This window comes from Leucoraja erinacea, unplaced genomic scaffold (assembly GCF_028641065.1).
Source record: "Leucoraja erinacea ecotype New England unplaced genomic scaffold, Leri_hhj_1 Leri_692S, whole genome shotgun sequence".
Lineage (NCBI taxonomy): Eukaryota > Metazoa > Chordata > Chondrichthyes > Rajiformes > Rajidae > Leucoraja > Leucoraja erinaceus.
Genome location: NW_026576611.1, coordinates 7,503 through 26,396, shown reverse-complemented (window position 1 = coordinate 26,396; position 18,894 = coordinate 7,503). Strand labels below are relative to the sequence as shown.

Below are 18,894 nucleotides of genomic sequence, written 5' to 3'. Positions count from 1 at the left end.
AATCAGCGGCTTCCACCAGAACCCTCACTATGGAGTGTGGAACGTTACGGATTTTGGTAAAAAAGCCCTGACCCTCCTCCACTCGCTCCAACGGTCCTGGGCCTCTGTGAAAACAAGCCCCGCGCCCGATTTATATACTCACCGCCCTGACCCTCCTCTACTGCTCTCCAACGGTCCTGGGCCTCTGTGAAAACAAGCCCCGCGCCCAATTTATATACTCACCGCCCTGACCCTCCTCCACTGCCTCCAACGGTCCTGGGTCTCTCTGCACCAGATGCAGCGAGATGGGGCTCCTAAGGGACCGTATTAGGATCCTGGAGCAGCAGCTCGATGACCTCGCTCTGATCAGGGAGAGTGAGGAGGTCATAGAGGGGAGTTATAGAGAGGTGGTCACTCCAAAACCACGGGAGAGAGACATGTGGGTCACGTTAAGGAAGGGCAAGGGGCAGAGGCAGGAACGAGTGAGTAGTCCAATGTCGGTACACCTCGCAAATAAGTACTCCTGTTTGAGTACGGATGGGGGTGACAGCCTACCCGGGGGTAGTGACAGCGGACGGGCCTCCAGCACAGAGACCGGCCCTGTTGCTCCAAAAGCTAGGGAAAAAAAGAGGGCAATAGTAATTGGGGACTCTATTGTTAGGGGGTCGGATAGGCGATTCTGTGGACGCAGTCGGGAGACCAGGATGGTGGTCTGCCTCCCTGGTGCCAAGGTCTCGGACGTGTCTCAACGCATCCAAGATATCCTTTAAATCAGAGGGAGAGAAGCCTGAGGTCGTGGTACATATAGGTACCAATGACATAGGAAAAAAAAGGGAAGAGGTCCTGAAGAGAGGATTTAGGGAGTTGGGAGGAGAGTTAAGAAAAAGGACCAAAAAGGTAACAATCTCAGGATTACTGCCTGTGCCACGCGACAGTGAGAGTAGGAATGGAGCGAGGTGGAGGATAAATGCGTGGCTGAAAGACTGGTGCAGAGGGCAGGGATTCAAGTTCCTGGATCATTGGGACTTCTTTTGGGGAAGGTGGGACCTGTACAGAAAGGATGGGTTGCACTTGAACCCGAGGGGGACCAATATCCTAGCGGGGAAATTTGCAAAGGCAGCTGGGGAGACTTTAAACTAGAATGGGTGGGGCGAGGGACTCAAATAGCGAAAGGTAGTAGACAGAATGGGAGGCAGGAAGCAGAAATGGGAAGCACTCGGACACAAGAGGAGAAAGAAAAAAAAGGAAATAAACAGAGAATAAGAGACGGGGGTTTTCTTAAATGTGCATATTTTAATGCTAGGAGCATTGTAAGAAAGGTGGATGAGCTTAGAGTCTGGATAGGCACCTGGAAGTATGATGTTGTGGCGATCAGTGAAACGTGGTTGCAGGAGGGCTGTGATTGGAAACTAAATATTCCAGGATTTCGTTGCTTCAGGTGTGATAGAATTGGAGGGGCAAGAGGTGAAGGTGTTGCATTGCTAGTCAGGGAAGATATTACAGCAGTGCTTTGGCAGGATAGATTGGAGGGCTCATCTAGAGAGGCTATTTGGGTGGAATTGAGAAGTGGGAAAGGTGTAGCAACACTTATAGGGGTGTATTATAGACCGCCAAACGGGGAACGAGAATTGGAAGAGCAAATATGTAAGGAGATAGCAGAGATTAGTAGTAAGCACAAGGTAGTGATTGTGGGAGATTTCAACTTTCCACACATAGACTGGGAAACACATTCTGTAAATGGGCTGGATGGGTTGGAGTTTGTAAAATGTGTGCAGGATAGTTTTTTGCAGCAATACATAGAGGTACCTACTAGAGGAGGGGCAGTGCTGGACCTCCTGTTAGGAAATGAGACTGGACAGGTGGCGGAGGTATGCGTTGGGGAGCACTTCGGGTCCAGTGATCACAATACCATTAGTTTCAATATAATTATGGAGAGGGTCAGAACTGGACCTAGGGTTGAGATTTTTGATTGGAGAAAGGCTAACTTTGATGCGATGCGAGATGATTTAAAAGGAGTGAACTGGGACATTTTGTTTTATGGGAAAGATGTAGAAGAGAAATGGAGGACATTTAAAGGGGAAATTTTAAGAGTACAGAATCTTTATGTTCCTGTTCGGTTGAAAGGAAACAGTAAAAATTGGAAAGAGCCCTGGTTTTCAAGGGAAATTGGACATCTTGTTCGGAAAAATAGGGAGATCTACAATAATTATAGGCAGCATGAAGTAAATGAGGTGCTTGGGGAGTATAAGGAATGTAAAAAGAATCTTAAGAAAGAAATTAGAAAAGCTAAAAGAAGATATGAGGTTGCTTTGGCAAGTAAGGTAAAAGTCAATCCAAAGGGTTTCTACAGCTATATTAATAGCAAAAGGATAAGGAGGGATAAAATTGGTCCATTGGAGAGACAGAGTGGACAGCTATCTGCAGAGCCAAAAGAGATGGGGGAGATATTGAACATTTTTTTTTCTTCGGTATTCACCAAGGAGAAGGATATTGAATTATGTGAGGTAAGGGAAACTAGTAGAGTAGCTATGGATACTATGAGGTTCAAAGTAAAAGAAGTACTGACACTTTTGAAAAATATAAAAGTGGATAAGTCTCCAGGTCCTGACAGGATATTCCCTAGGACATTGAGGGAAGTTAGTGTAGAAATAGCCGGGGCTATGACAGAAATATTTCAAATGTCATTAGAAACGGGAATAGTCCCCGAGGATTGGCGTACTGCGCATGTTGTTCCATTGTTTAAAAAGGGTTCTAAGAGTAAACCTAGCAATTATAGACCTGTTAGTTTGACTTCAGTGGTGGGCAAATTAATGGAAAAGATACTTAGAGATAATATATATAAGCATCTAGATAAACGGGGTCTGATTAGGAACAGTCAACATGGATTTGTGCCTGGAAGGTCATGTTTGACTAATCTTCTTGAATTTTTTGAAGAGGTTACTAGGGAAATTGACGAGGGTAAAGCAGTGGATGTTGTCTATATGGACTTTAGTAAGGCCTTTGACAAGGTTCCTCATGGAAGGTTGGTTAAGAAGGTTCAACTGTTGGGTATAAATGCAGGAAAAGCAAGATGGATTCAACAGTGGCTGAATGGGAGAAGCCAGAGGGTAATGGTGGATGGCTGTTTATCGGGTTGGAGGCAGGTGATTAGTGGGGTGCCTCAGGGATCTGTGTTGGGTCCTTTGTTGTTTGTCATGTACATCAATGATCTGGATGAAGGTGTGGTAAATTGGATTAGTAAGTATGCAGATGATACCAAGATAGGGGGTGTTGTGGATAATGAAGAGGATTTCCAAAGTCCACAGAGTGATTTAGGCCATTTGGAAAAATGGGCTGCAAGATGGCAGATGGAGTTTAATGCTGATAAATGTGAGGTGCTACACCTTGGCAGGACAAATCAAAATAGGACGTACATGGTAAATGGTAGGGAATTGAAGAATACAGTTGAACAGAGGGATCTGGGTATAACCGTGCATAGTTCCTTGAAGGTGGAATCTCATATAGATAGGGTGGTAAAGAAAGCTTTTGGTATGCTAGCCTTTATAAATCAGAGCATTGAGTATAGAAGCTGGGATGTAATGTTAAAATTGTACAAGGCATTGGTGAGACCAAATCTGGAGTATGGTGTACAATTTTGTCCGCCCAATTATAGGAAGGATGTCAACAAAATAGAGAGAGTACAGAGGAGATTTACTAGAATGTTGCCTGGGTTTCAACAACTAAGTTACAGAGATAGGTTGAATAAGTTAGGTCTTTATTCTCTGGAGTGCAGAAGGTTAAGGGGGGACCTGATAGAGGTCTTTAAAATGATGAGAGGGATAGACAGAGTTGATGTGGACAAGTTTTTCCCTTTGAGAATAGGGAAGATTCAAACAAGAGGACATGACTTCAGAATTAAGGGACAGAAGTTTAGGGGTAATATGAGGGGGAACTTCTTTACGCAGAGAGTGGTGGCGGTGTGGAATGAGCTCCCAGTGGAAGTGGTGGAGGCAGGTTCATTGGTATCATTTAAAAATAAATTGGATAGGCATATGGATGAGAAGGGAATGGAGGGTTATGGTACGAGTGCAGGCAGGTGGGACTAAGGGGAAAAAAATGTGTTCGGCACGGACTTGTAGGGCCGAGATGGCCTGTTTCCGTGCTGTAATTGTTATATGGTTATATGGTTAATATAGTGTGGGGTGAACGGGATCCAGCCAAAACCAGGTGACGTTTGAACAAATCCTACCCTCCCACCTGCACAAATTTAAGGACTTTGTAATAAATATATGTAAGGCAGGTTTTGATAATACACTGAAAAGCAAAAATACTAGCAGTTTATCCTACAACATAAGGTTAGTCTTCAGAGTGGGACTATCCAGCGATTATCCAAAAATAGGGGAACCTTAATGGGCCTGTCCCACTGAGGCGACTTTTTAGGCAACTGCAGGACACTATGCAGCCGCCACATGTTCGCGGGTGGTTGCCGGGGAGTCGCCTTCATGGTCTTGAGTTCCCGCATTCTGGGAACTAGTCGCAGCCTCATTATGGTCGTCGCAAATCTTTCAACGTTGAAAAATGAGCAGCAACTAGAATGAAGCCGCCATGGAGAGTAGCGAGAATTCTCGTGCCGTAGGTGGGTCCCCAGGAGGTCCTAGTGGGTTGCCAGGAGGTTGAAGGTTCTCGAAGGTTCTCGTAGGTTATAGCCGGTGCTGACTGGTGAATTTCATTGGCTCATTGGGAAAATAAAGTAAGCAGTAGTTTTCAGAACCTAGGATAACCGACCAGTAATGTTAAATGTCCGCCGAGCTTCACAGCCGTGTATCTCTGGCTTCTTAAAAGTTGTCTCCACTCCTTTCCCCTTCTCCCCCCTCTCCCTCCCCTATTTTAAAGGACTTACCGTACACAGTGCTTAAAGGGCTTGTCCCACTTTCACGACCTAATTCACGACCTTTTTTACTCGTGGACATTTTTCATCTGGCTACAAAAACGCCCCGACCTACTTGATGCCACGAGTACCTACGACGAGCATCACGATCTACCTACGACCTCCTACGACCTCGTGACGACCATGCTGCGAGTATGAGTCAAGGGCAAACTCGGCAGAGGTCGTGAATTAGGTCGTGAAAGTGGGACAGGCCCTTTTAGCCGTTACAGTGCCAACCTTCCTGTTCATCGCGGCGCGACATTGGCTTTGCACCATGTGAAAGTGCTCCCCCCGCTTGCCCTGTCCCCCGCCTGCATAACGGGCTGGTGAAGGAAACTATGTGTTTGTGTGTGTGTTTGTTCCACTCTGACAGTTGCCGTTCCAGTTGCCAGTTTTTCTGGCGACTGCCGGCAACTTGATAGTCATCGGCAGTCGCCTGAAAAATCGCCTAAGTGGGCCGGGCCCATTACTTAGACTTTTCTTGCATAAATTAGCCATCCATCAGCAAAGAATGGTACCGACCCAAAACTTTACCTATCCATGTTCTCCAGAGATGCTGCTTGACCCGCTGAGTTACTCCAGCACTTTGTGGGTTTTTTTCTTAACGAAAAAATACTATTACATAAAAATACTACTTTATGATAAATATAATTTTTCCAAAAGCATTATATAGCATAAAAAGCATTGTAATTATTGATAATTATGTTTTTTTCTCCCTTGGGTTGGTGCATTGTGCTTGTGTGCAGCATTCTGTAACAAAGATGCATTAAGGTTAAATAAACAAATATAACCTCTGCTTACTTTTAAGGACTTGAATTGCCGTTCCAAGCAATTTTTTTCCATTTTGATCTCAGATAAGTTTAAAAGTGTTGCTTCTATTCTCGTCTCCAGTTTGGTTATTACTTGCAGCATTTGCTCGTTCTCTTCTGCTGTATTGTTGTAATTTGCTTGCAAATCAACACGCTGGTTTGCTGAGGTTTTGTTGTCACCAGTCATAGATTGGTGAAATTCCTGGATTTGACTGTAATCGGTATTCAGTTTTATGATTTGAAAGTGAAGATTCCTGTTGGCCTCCTCGATTTCTGACAGCTGCCACTGAACTTTTTGCAACCTACCCTTCACCGTCTCTGCAGTATCTTCGATTGTGCCTTTTGCAGGCATGATCTTCTGGTTATATTCTTGCATTTTGTTCGTGGTACTTTCCAAGTGAGTAACCAGCTGTTCTTTATGTGATGTTCGGTCCACAGTTTCTGTTTTGGAACTAGCATACTTAGGACTTGCAATCTGCTCTTTAGGAACCATACAGTGTTGCTCAAAGTCCTTTTCTAGAGCTGCCACTTCTCCTTCTAAGCACCTAGTCCCAACCTGCAGTTGTGTGATTGGAATATGGTCAGTGAAGCAATTCACATTGTGCTCTAAGTGGCTTATTTCAGTGTGGCCATTCGCTCCTTCAGTCTGTCCATTGTCCCTGGGTAACTTTATCACACTGTTTTGTTGCTTGTTCAATAAATCCCCAACACGTCCACTGGCCACAGATGATTCCTCCCCGGAAAATACGTCAAGGCTCTCTGTGCCATCGTCACTCATCTCATCATCCAGAGATTCTCCTGCCTTTTTGCCAAAAGGGATCAACACTATTAGAACCATATCCTTCACTCCTTGTTGTATTATTAGCCTTTATTCATTTTACTTGCTATAATGGATTCAGTTTCCTTCACTATGTTTGTTTGATTAAATACATTTCCATTATTTGATTAGTACTGGTGTCAGCGGTTAGGGGGAAAAAGCAGGGAAGGGGTTGAAAGGGAAAGATAAGTCAGCCATGATTGAATAGCAGAGCAGACTTGATGGCCGAATGGTTTAATTCTGCTCCCATAACTTGAGAAACTTATTTCCTTTCATAGAAACATAGAAAATAGGTGCAGGAGTCGGCCATTCGGCCCTTCGAGCCTGCACCGCCATTCAATATGATCATGGCTGATCATCCAACTCAGTATCCTGTTCCTGCCTTCTCTCCATACCGCCTGAACCCTTTAGCTACAAGGGCCACATCTAACTCCCTCTTAAATATAGCCAATGAACTGGCCTCAACTACCTTCTGCGGCAGAGAGTTCCAGAGATTTGCCCCTCTCTGTGTGAAAAATGTTTGTCTCATCTCGGTCCTAAGGGATTTCCCCATTATCCTTAAGCTGTGACCCCTTGTCCTGGACTTCCCCAACATCGGGAACAATCTTCCTGCATCTAGCCTGTCCAACTCTTAAGAATTTTGTACGTTTCTCTAAGATCCCCCCTCAATCTTCTAAATTCTAGCGAGTACAAGCTTAGTCTATCCAGTCTTTCTTCATATGAAAGTCCTGACATCCCAGGAATCAGACTCGGTTGAACCTTCTCTGTACTCCCTGCAAGAATGTCTTTCCTCAGATTAGGAGACCAAAACTGTACGCAATACTCCAGGTGTGGTCTCACCAAGACCCTGTACAAATGCAGTAGAACCTCCCTGCTCCTATACTCAAATCCTTTTGCTATGAATGCTAACATACCATTCAATTTCTTCACTGCCTGCTGCACCTGCATGCCTACTTTCAATGACTGGTGTACCATGACACCCAGGTCTCGTTGCATCTCCCCTTTTCCTAATCGGCCACCATTTAGATAATAGTTTACTTTCCTGTTTTTGCCACCAAAGTGGATAACCTCACATTTATCCACATTATACTGCATCTGCCATGCATTTGCCCACTCACCCTGCCTATCCTAGTTACCTTGCAGCCTCCTAGCATCCTCCTCACAGCTAACACTGCCCCCCAGCTTTGTGTCATCCGCAAACTTGGAGATGTTGCATTCAATTCCCTCGTCCAAATCATGAATGTATATTGTAAATAGCTGGGGTCCCAGCACTGAGCCTTGCGGTACCCCACTAGTCACTGCCTGCCATTCTGAAAAGGACCTATTCACTCCTACTCTTTGCTTCCGGTTTGCCAGCCAGTTCTCTATCCACATCAATACTGAACCCCCAATACCGTGTGCTTTAAGTTTGTATACTAATTTCTTATGTGGGACCTTGTCGAAAGCCTTCTGAAAGTCCAGATATAACACATCCATTGGGTCTCCCTTATCCACTCTACTAGTTACATCCTCGAAAAATTCTATAAGATTCGTCAGACATGATTTACCTTTCGTAAATCCATGCGGACTTTGTCCAATGATTTCACCACTTTCTAAATGTGCTGCTATCCCATCTTTAATAACTGACTCTAGCAGTTTCCCCACTACTGATGTTAGACTAACTGGTCTGTAATTCCCTGTTTTTTCTCTCCCTCCCTTTTTAAAAAGTGGGGTTACATTAGCTACCCTCCAATCCTCAGGAACAACTCCAGAAGACGGAACCAAAGTAGTTATTCAATTGGTCTGCCATGTCCTTGTTCCCCATGATCAATTCACCTGTTTCTGACTGCAAGGGATCTACATTTGTTTTAACTAGTCTCTTTCTCTTCACATATCTATAAAATCTTTTGCTGTCAGTTTTTATGTTCCCTGACAGTTTTCTTTCATAATCTATTTTCCCTTTCCTAATTAAGCCCTTTGTCCTCCTCTGCTGGACTCTGAATTTCTCCCAGTCCTCTGGTAGGCTGCTTTTTCTGGCTAATTTGTACGCTTCATCTTTTGTTTTGATACTATCCCTGATTTCCATTGTTATCCACGGATGCACTTCCTTCCCAGAATGCACGATCTTTCATCTTATTCTCTAAAATAATTCTTTAGAAACAGTTTCCCTAACTTTTCAGTGGTGTTCAAGAGTCAAGTGAAGAAAGTTTTTTTGTCATTTGCATTAGGAACTGGACAAATGAAGTCCTTTCTCATGAATACTTTTATCCACAATCTTGATCTTTTTTTGTTCTGATATAGGGTGGGTCTAGTTCCACCATCTCATAAGTTCATAGGTAATAGGAGCAGAATTACGTTATTCGGCAAATCAAGTCAACTCCGCCATCCAATTATAGCTGAACTATCTTTCCCTCTTAACTATTCTGATGCCTTCTCCTTATAACCCCTGACACCTGTATTAACCTTTTCAGAACTATAGACCAACAGATGTAGTATCATCAAAGCAAATTTCCTCTGCGCTAAGATCATGATCTTGAGATCCTGCCTCAAGGATTCTTAGTTTAGAAAACTAACTAAGCTTCAAGAGAGCAATCTAACCAGACAATCGGAAATACCCAAGAATCCATGCAGCATCCATGCAGACATAAACTGAGCCAAGGCTTCAGGCTGATGTCTCATCTTCAGATCATTGTCGTTCATTTTCTCTCCACAGATCTGCCTGCACTAATGGGTATTATTTTAAACTTATTTTTTTATTTTGAATTTACAACATCAGTAATGCATCAGTTTTGAATCATTGATGAGGAAGTATCTTGCATTACCTTTAAATACAGGATCACACTAGATTTTAGTTTTCAAATTTCTGACCACTTTTTCCAATGTATAAAACTGAAGCCTGTGGAATACTTTTATTGTTTTACCATTTAATGATAATCTCCCATTTTAGGGGAAGTCCAAAGTTAATACACTTACTAATAATCCTTGAGGAATTCAGGAAAATGTATTACTTATAGAGCAGAGTATTCTACGTTCATTCCATAAAGAATGGTTGAGGCAAACAGCATTTATACCTGTCTCAGGAGACTATAGTTGCGAGAGGAAAGCATAGATGGATATGGTGGTGGACAAAAATGCGGTAGAAACTCAGCATCTATGGAGCGAAGGAAATAGGCAACGTTTCGGGTCGAGACCCTTCTTCAGACTGATGTGGGGGGGGGGGGGGGGTGGGAAGAAGAAAGGAAGAGGCAGAGACAGTGGGCTGTGGGAGAGCTGGGAAGGGGAGGGGCATCAGGGAGAAAGCAAGGACTGCCTGAAATTGGAGAAGTCAATGTTCATACCACTGGGGTGCAAATTGCTCAAATGAAATATGAGGTGCTGCTCCTCCAATTTACGGTGGGCCTCACTCTGGCCATGGAGGAGGATCAGGACCGAAAGGTTGGATTCGGAATGGGAGGGGGAGTTGAAGTGCTGAGCCACCGGCAGATCAGGTTGGTTAGTGGAGTTGTTGGGCAAAGCGATCGCCAAGCCTGCGCTTGGTCTCACCGATGTAGAGCAACTGACAACTAGAGCAACAGATGCAATAGATGAGGTGCAGGTGAACCTCTGCCGCACCTGGAAAGACTGCTTGGGTCCTTGAATGGAGTCAAGGGGGGAGGTAAAGAGACAAGTGTAGCATTTCTTGTGGTTGCAAGAGGAAGTGCCAGGGGAGGGGGTGGTTTGGGTGGGAAGGGACGAATTGACCAGGGAGTTACGGAGGGAGCGGTCTCCATGGAAAGCAGACATGGGAGAAGATGGGAAGATGTGGCCGGTGGTGGGATCCCGTTGGAGGTGGCGAAAATGTTGGAGGATTATTTGTTGTATGTGACGGCAGGTAGGGTGGAAGGTGAGGACATGGGGGACTCTGCCCTTGTTACGAGTGGGGGGAATGGGGAGTGAGAGCAGAGTTACGGGGTATAGAAGAGTCCCTGGTGAGAGCCTCATCTATAGTAGAAGAGAGGAACCCCCGTTCCCTGAAGAATGAGGACATCTCCGATGCCCTGGTTTGGAACACCTCATCCTGGGTGCAGATCCGGCGTAGATGGAGGAATTGGGAGTAGGGGATAAAAACATAGAAAATAGGTGCAGGAGTAGGCCATTCGGCCCTTCGAGCCTACACCACCATTCAATATGATCATGGCTGATCATCCAACTCAGTATCCTGTACCTGCCTTCTCTCCATACCCCTTGATCCCTTTAGCCACAAGAGCCACATCTAACTCCCTCTTAAATATAGCCAATGAACCGGCCTCAACCACCCTCTGTGGCAGAGAATTCCACAGATTCACCACTCTCTGTGTGAAACAAAAGTCTCATCTCGGTCCTAAAAGATTTCCCCCTTATCCTCAAACTGTGACCCCTTGTTCTGGACTTCCCCAACATCGGGAACAATCTTCCTGCATCGAGCCTGTCAAACCCCTTAAGAATTTTGTAAGTTTCTATAAGATCCCGCCTCAATCTTCTAAATTTTAGCGAGTACAAGCCGAGTCTATCCATTCTCTCTTCATATGAAAGTCCTGGATGGAGTCCTTACAGGGGGCAGGGTGGGAAGAAGCGTAGTCCAGAAAGCCATGGGAGTCATTGGGTTTATAGTAGATGCGGGTCAGTAGTCGATCACCTGCGATGGAGATAGTGCGGTCTAGAAATGGTAAGGAAAAGTCGGAAATGGTCCAGGTGTATTTGAGTGCCGGATGGAAGATAGTCGTGAAAATATGGTGAAAAGATGGATATGGTAAGATACCGCAGCAGAAGAGGATTGTAAGGGACATAAAAACAAGCATAAACTGTTTGAGCTACAGTAAATTCCCATTTTCTATGCACACGTATATCATAAGAAATTGGATACATTTATATTTCATACTGCAACAAAACATACGGTGGCATGGCATTTCATCGTAGAAGAGAGATTTACAAACCAAATGTTGCCTTTTGGTTCTTTTTTTGCAAAATTGCTTTGATAAATGGGGATTAAGGGAATAGAAAAATGTGAATGATTCTCTTACTTGATTTTTACGTACATTGCACCATATCTGAAGCAATTTTGTTCGAAGCCCTTCTGTCAATAATTGATTTGCCTGCAGTAAAGCTTTAACATGGTCAAACTGTTTTTCCACGACATCATGTTGCTGTTGTATCTGTGAACTTTCAGTGACTTGTGCATCATCTTCCCATTGTTCCTTCTTCAGCTTGTCTTTTTTGGGGATGTTGATCATCTAAAAGGGAAATCAAGTTTTATTTAAATGATTGGAACCACTCTGCCAGCTTCATGTAATTCCAGAGGCAAAATACCATTGGTTCTGAAAATATTCAGTGGGTCAGGCGGCATCTGTGGAGAGAGAAAAACACAGTTCAGGTCACAGCATGAGGTCCTTCAATCAGAAGATATCTCATGAAGCGACAATGACCTGAAAGACGGACTTTCTCTCTTCAGATGCTGTCCAAGTATTGCTAATATTTTCTGTCTTATTTTATAATTCCAGAGAGTTGCTTCAGTGAAACTTGAAGTTACAATGCCCATTAATAATGGTCCCTTTTAATGCATGGGTTCACATAATTTTTTTTAATCTCTTCTTATTGAACTGATCCTGTCCTCACAGGGTTACAAGCTCATAACTAGAGCCAGGATGTTTAGGCACTAAAAAACTGAAATAGGCAGGCAAAAAGGCATAATAAAATTACAAAACGGATAGGCACAAAAAAAGGCATAACAAGGCATTTATTTCCACCACTAAAATATGGTTTAAAATGATAATATAAAGATATATGACATTAAATGACCAAAGTTGCCTGGTTGCACATAATTATCAGCATTTTATTCAAATTATCTGGTGTCAAATTATGCCGTCCATCAGACAGAATATGCTTCAGTTGGAAAAATGTATTTCTACCTCAGCTGAGGTCACTGGTGCATACCCGAAATAAGCTACAGACTCAATATTCATGTTGATATCTTGTGCATTGCAACTACTTTTGAGAACTTTAGCTATGTTTTCTATTTCTTCAAGATTGTTGTTAGCTAAAATCACTCTCTCACATTTCCGTGTATGTCTTTACCTACATCGCCAGGAACTTTACTAATATCGTCAGTTACTTCGTTAAATACCTGCAAGATTCACTAATGTTTCGCCACGTTTCTCAAGGGAAGTGATAGCTTGTGGGAAGTTTGCAAAATTGGAAGCAATCAACACAAGATCGCGGTGGAGGAACTTTTTCTGCATGATTTCACTGGCGACCCTGACTGCAGCAGATTCTTCTTGTTCAAAACAGTTGACGATTTATTTTATCTTTGCAAAATTTGCAGCATAGTAGAGCCATGTACCCCACCTAGTCAAAACGGGCTGAGGAAGTAGCGGAATCTCGGGTGCCATTTCCTTGAACAACACAGTGCATTGAGGAAGGTTTTTTTACATTGGAAACTAGGCGATCGACATTTGGAAAGAAGCTACGTATGTGCTTGGCAATTCTTTGAAGTCCTTGAGCTAAGCATGTCAAATGCATCATTTTGGGGAATAAAACTTGAAGTCACAAACAGAAGAACATTCTCGTGTTTTATAACTTCTGGCCAAAGTACAGCAAGTGAAGATGTAAACAACTGAGCAATAGTTGAGCTGTTTGACTTCTCCAATACGTCTGATGTCAACAAATACTCCTTTGATGGTTCACCTGCCTCCAGTGTACCGATGACCACATTGGCAACATAACCCCCACAGCATCGGTTGTCTCGTCTATTGAGATCCATATTTTGTTGCATGCAACTTCATCTCTAATTTTCTGCACAACAATGTTGAAGTTGCTGTCAACATAATTTTTCCATAATGATTACTCGCTTGGTCTATGTTCCTCTGCGTATTTCTCTTAAAAAACTCTGAGAGGTTTGTGTTCCAATTTCCACAGTGGAATTCCAGCATCAATGAATGCCTTGCACAGATTACTCGAAAACTCAGATTTGCGACTGAAGCCAGCAGTAAATGTAGCTTGGGTATTTAGCTTGGGTAGTCTACACCCCAGCGTCATCAACATTGACTTCTCTAATTTTAGATAGCCCTTGTCTTCTCCCTCGTCCAACGCCCCTTTCCCAGCTCTCCTTCTAGTCCTACTGTATCCGCCTCTTCCTTTCTTTATTCTGCCCCCCCCCCCCACATCAGTCTGAAGAAGAGTCTCGACCCAAAACAACGTCTATTCCTTCTCTCCATAGATGCTGCCTCACCCGCTGAGTTTCTTCAGCATTTTTTGTCCACCTTTGATTTTTCCAACATCTTCAGTTCTTTCTTAAGTAGATCCTGGAGAAGACTGAACCAGCGGGTAGCGGCACGAACGAATGAATGACCAACGGTGGCGCCCTGGTTTCACCCCAATGGTGGCAGTTTTCTTGTAAGTTATACTATGTTAACATGTTAAGAATAACATTAATATTAACGTGTTAACATAGAAAACATCATTGTAATCACGGTACAACTAGAGAAAAGAGCACAACCTTTTAGCAAAACGGCAAAAAAGACTGATTTTGGCATTCGATCATGAAAAAGGCATTATCCTGGTGAAATCATCAAAAAAGTCATGAAAAGGCATTTATGGCAAAATCCTGGCTCTACTGATAACTGTCTGTAAGTTCATTCTTAATTAACAATAAAGTGACTGTCTCACTCTTCTTTCAAAAAATAACTTTGCACAATTGGAATAAACTTGTTAACGAACAGCTACATAACACCAGGTCTTCTAATTAAATGCTGATGTATTGATCTCTGTAGGCAGACTAAGAGTAGTATTGTCAATATTGTTCATTATATGCCAATAAATCTCAGCTTGTTTATTGACAGCATCAAAGGAATTTTAACTTGGTAGGTCTATCAACTATTTCTGACGACGTTCCTTCCTAAGTAACAAATATTGCATTGCACCTGTTGGTTTAGTATTAAACCACTTTTAGACAATAGACAATAGGCAATAGACAATAGTGCAGTTGTAGGCCATTCGGCCCTTTGAGCCAGCACCGCCATTCAATGTGATCATGGCTGATCATCCCCAATCGGAATCCTGTTCCTGCCTTCTCCCCATAACCCCTGACTCCGCTATCTCTAAGAGCCCTATCTAGCCCTCTCTTGAAAGTATCCAGAGAAGCGGCCTCCACCGCCCTCTGAGGCAGAGAATTCCACACTCACAACTTTCTGTGTGAAAAAGTGTTTCCTCATCTCTGTTCTAAATGGCTTACCCCTTGTTTTTAAATCAATCCATCCTTACACTCTTGGGCAATAACTAAGTAACCAAAAGTACTCATTTGCGATCTGTAATACAAACCACTGGCATGATTACAGCTGACAAAACAAAAATACCAAGCACTGTATCCCATGGTCTGTAATTCTCAAACATAATTCACAGTGGTCATAATTCCCAATTAGCAATTTAAATGCTCAGCTGTTATCTTTCCAAATAATATATTTTTATCTTATCGACACCCTTTGCAATATAGAATAGCTGACATTTGCTGCAGTGGGAAAGACATTTAATGGAATTGAGAAAATGGGATTCTTTGTAGGAAAGTGTTGTATGCATTTTGCATAGCTATAAAAATTACCATGCAAAGTTCAGAATGTAACCATATGCTTGCCGTCATTAAATCATATCTCCCATCCCAATACAGATCTTCCCCTTCAATAGCAAAACACCACAGATGCAAGAAAGTTGAAATACCACCAGGGGCGCTGGCTGCCCTGCCGGCAGTCTGTTCATCTTTTCACTCTTTTTGTAATTTTTTAGTTTGCTAAAAGTTTTTGTTTTTATGTTCTTCGGTTTGTTTTATGTGGGGGGAGGAATTCGGGGGAAACTTTTTTTCAGGTTCTTACCTTCCCGGAGATGTGATCAATTTTCGGATCACATTCTCCGGGCTCTGTGGCCTACCATCGATGAAGCTGGATGCCTCCTCGGACTGCTGTGAGCCCCACCACGGGGCGTGGACTTAACATTGGAGCTGATCCCTTGCCTGGGATCGCTCCCACCGCGACCAACACAGAATCAACATCAAGGGCTCATAGTCTCGGGTGAGGCCGAGTTGGGAGCTCCAATGTTGCGGAAGGTTCGACCAGCCCCGACGCGAGGTTCGATCGTCCAGCACGGGGGAGCTGACATCCCCCGTGATGTAGGAGCCGATCGCCTCGACGCGGAGGGTAAATCATAGTCGGCTCCGGGAGTCAAGATCGTTCCGTCAACGGGCCTCGAGGCCCACGACCGAGGAAGAACTAAGGGAAGGAATTGAACTTTATTCTGCCTTCCATCATAGTGAATGTGTAGGAGTCACTGCGGTGGATGTTCATGGTAACATGTGTTTTTGAGTAATCTGTTACTTTTAATTGTATGACTGACCTGGCCAATGAAATTCCTCGTATGTTGCAAAACATACTTGGCGAATAAAGTATGATTCTGATCTGATTAAGATAAAAACAGAAAACGTTGGAAATGCTCACCATATCAGGCGGCATTCGTAGAAGGACAGTCACATTAATGCTTGTGGTTGATAAACTTTTGTCAGATTTAATCAAAGTATTAACGCTTTTTCTCTGCACAGACGCCAATGGAGCTGCTAAAGATTTACTGCATTTTCTAATTTATTACAGACTGTTCTGCATTATTTTCTGGTGGCGCAGCGGTAGAATTGCTGCCTTACAGTGAATGCAGTGCCGGAGACCCGGGTTCGATCCCGACTACGGGTGCTGTCTGTACGGACTTTGTACGTTCTCCCCGTGACCTGCATGGGTTTCCTGCCACACTCCAAAGACGTACAGGTTTGTAGGCTAATTGGCTTGGTAAATGTAAAAACTGTCCCTAGTGGGTGGAGGAGAGTGTGAATATGCTGGGGTTGTTGGTCAGCGCGGACCCGGTGGGCCGAAGGGCCTGTTTCAGTCCTGTATCTCTAAACTACTCACCTTTCCCTGTCACAATATTTACCTATAAATCTTCTATTCTGAAACAAAGTCACCTTAAAGATTAACTCTTTTTATGCCCACAGGGCTGTTAGCCGATTTCCAGATTCTAGTTTATTTAAATCCAAAGTGTCCAGTCATTTGCTGCCATTCTCCTAGTTATGTCTCCGACTTCGTGCACATTGCTTGGCCAAATCTAAATGTCCACACACACAAAACATAGGGCTTCTGGGGAGGGGGTTGAGGGGTGGGTGCAGTTGAATAGAACTTTGTCGGGAGTGCACACAACTCAATGGTAGGGAATGGTGGATTCTCCCCCAACTCTGATTGAAACAAGACTGAATATCTTTTATGAAATTATGATTCATTATGCTTCCAGAAAAAGTACATTTTTCCGGAAGTGGCGGCGCTGTTGACAGCTGCGGCTCGCCTGCAGTCCGTCTGTTTTTACTTTTTTTGTTGTTTTCTTTTGTCTTGTTTTACTTCAATTTTAGTTTATTGGGTTGTGTATATGTGTGTGTGTGTGGGGGGGGGGGGGGATGAAACATGTTTTTTTGTCTCTTCCTTCGGGGGAATGAGACTCTTCTTGTCGTATCCCCCTTCTCTGCCTCCATCTGCGCTGAGGCCTAATGGCGGAGCTGGCGGCCTCCAGCCTGCGACCGACCTCGAGGCTCCGGAGGCAGAGCCAGCCAGGACTTACCAACGCGAGGCTGGCTGAATTCGGAGCTGAGGCGGCATTCCGGCGTCGGTGGCCCGGATTCGGCGCTTCGGGCTTCGGGGCTGAGGCGGCGTTCTGGCGTTCCGGCGACAGCGACCTGAATTCGGGGCTCAGCCGAGGGCCAGTGGACGACATCGTCGGGAGCTCGCTGGTCACAGGTTGGTGACCTGTTTTTCCAGAGCTCCCGCAACTACAGCTGCGTCCGCTGGACTGGAGGGCGGCAGCTTCGACCGCCCCGGGTCACGGAGCTTGAACCGGCCCGTTCGCGGAGCTCAGTTGAGCCACGGGACTTACTTACCATCATCCGGCGGGATCACAACAACGGAAGCCTGGATCGCCTCAGCGCAGACGGAGAACAAGGAGGGAAGAGACAGAGACTTTAAGACTTTTGCCTCCATCACAGTGAGGAGGTGCCTGGTGAACTCACTGTGGTGGATGTTAATTTGTGTTTAATGTATGTTTTGTTATTTATTATTATATGTATGACTGCAGGCAACGTAATTTCGTTCAGAATGACAATAAAGTCCAATCTAATCCAAACATTTACACTTATCATATATCCACATAATTCCATTAGGTTCTGCCATGAGCTATCACCTGGTAAATCAGTGGGCTACCATCAAGTTATTGAAGTGCTGTTTATCAATGAAGTCGATACATATATTGAAATCTGGAACGCTATTCCCAATGAGCTCTGATTGGATATTGGTAAAAGTTAATTTAATTTTGCAATCTCCCTTTAATTGACGTACTCCTATATGCAATTCTTTTTGTAATAAGTGGAGTATAAATACTGACCTCATCTCCTGTGCTGTCACTAGACCTCTTATCTAGGCTCAAGTTCTTATCCTTCATTAAGGATCCTTCTGCATCACTATCTAAGAATAAAAACAGAAATAAAACTAATGTTTTGCATTCTCAGCATTAAAGGTGTTTCACATAACACTCTGTCTTGTTTCACAATAGTCACGGCAGTCATTGCATTTATAAAAATGTTTGTCTTATTTTTCATCAATTTTAACGGCGACTATAAAAATGGAGCAAGGTAGCATTTTGCTCTGACGTCCAAAGTTTAGCAGCTTTGCGATTGAGAGCATGCTCCAGTTCACATTAAGTTGAAATTGGACAGTGTCATTCTAAAGTTTGGAAACAGACTCTTTTTTTTGTGCTTGTCAAATATTCTTTCTGCTTTCTGTTTCCGAAGTAAGGTCAAACATTTGGTGTCAGGTCAGGTCAACTCACGACACACGACCAACTTTGAATTAGAGCAAAGTGAACAGGCAAAACCCGGTAAACCAGGACCAGCCAGACTTCCAGAAATGTCCCATTTTCTGATGTCTGATTTTGAATCAGTCCAATATTGGACATCAATCTATAATCGATTTTGCAAAATGCAGTTTTGTTTGTGACAAATTCAAACAGATCGTCTGGCCTTTTCCTGACCACGTTTGGTGCCCCTACACCAGCAGTATGAATATTGATTTCTCTAACTTCAAGAAACCCCTGCTTTCCCTCTCTCTCTGTCCTTCCCCCATCCTAGTTCTCCAAGTCGTTCACTGTTCTCCTGATTAATTTTACTGATTGTCTGCCTCCTTGTCACCTTCCCCTCAGCTAACAATGACCCATTCTACATTTCCTTGATCATCGTCAGCTTTAATATGTCATTTTCACATCTTACCATATCTCTAGTCTGAGTCAGTCTGAGTCAGTCTGAAGAAGGGTCTCGACCCAAAATA

The 18,894-nt window shown here is 43.7% G+C and overlaps 1 protein-coding gene across 1 annotated transcript in view; it reads right to left on the bottom strand.

Annotated features, from left to right (window-relative positions):
- Positions 1 to 18,894, bottom strand: part of LOC129694497 (uncharacterized) — a 20,874-nt gene extending 1,980 nt beyond the window's left edge. The window contains exons 1-3 of the mRNA XM_055631212.1: positions 17,957 to 18,894; positions 11,530 to 11,739; positions 5,687 to 6,496 (exon numbers count right to left, since the gene is read on the bottom strand). Of these exons, the coding sequence (XP_055487187.1) occupies positions 5,687 to 6,496; positions 11,530 to 11,739; positions 17,957 to 18,013 (1,077 nt within the window). The 5' untranslated portion in view covers positions 18,014 to 18,894. The remainder of the gene's footprint in view (positions 1 to 5,686; positions 6,497 to 11,529; positions 11,740 to 17,956) is intronic.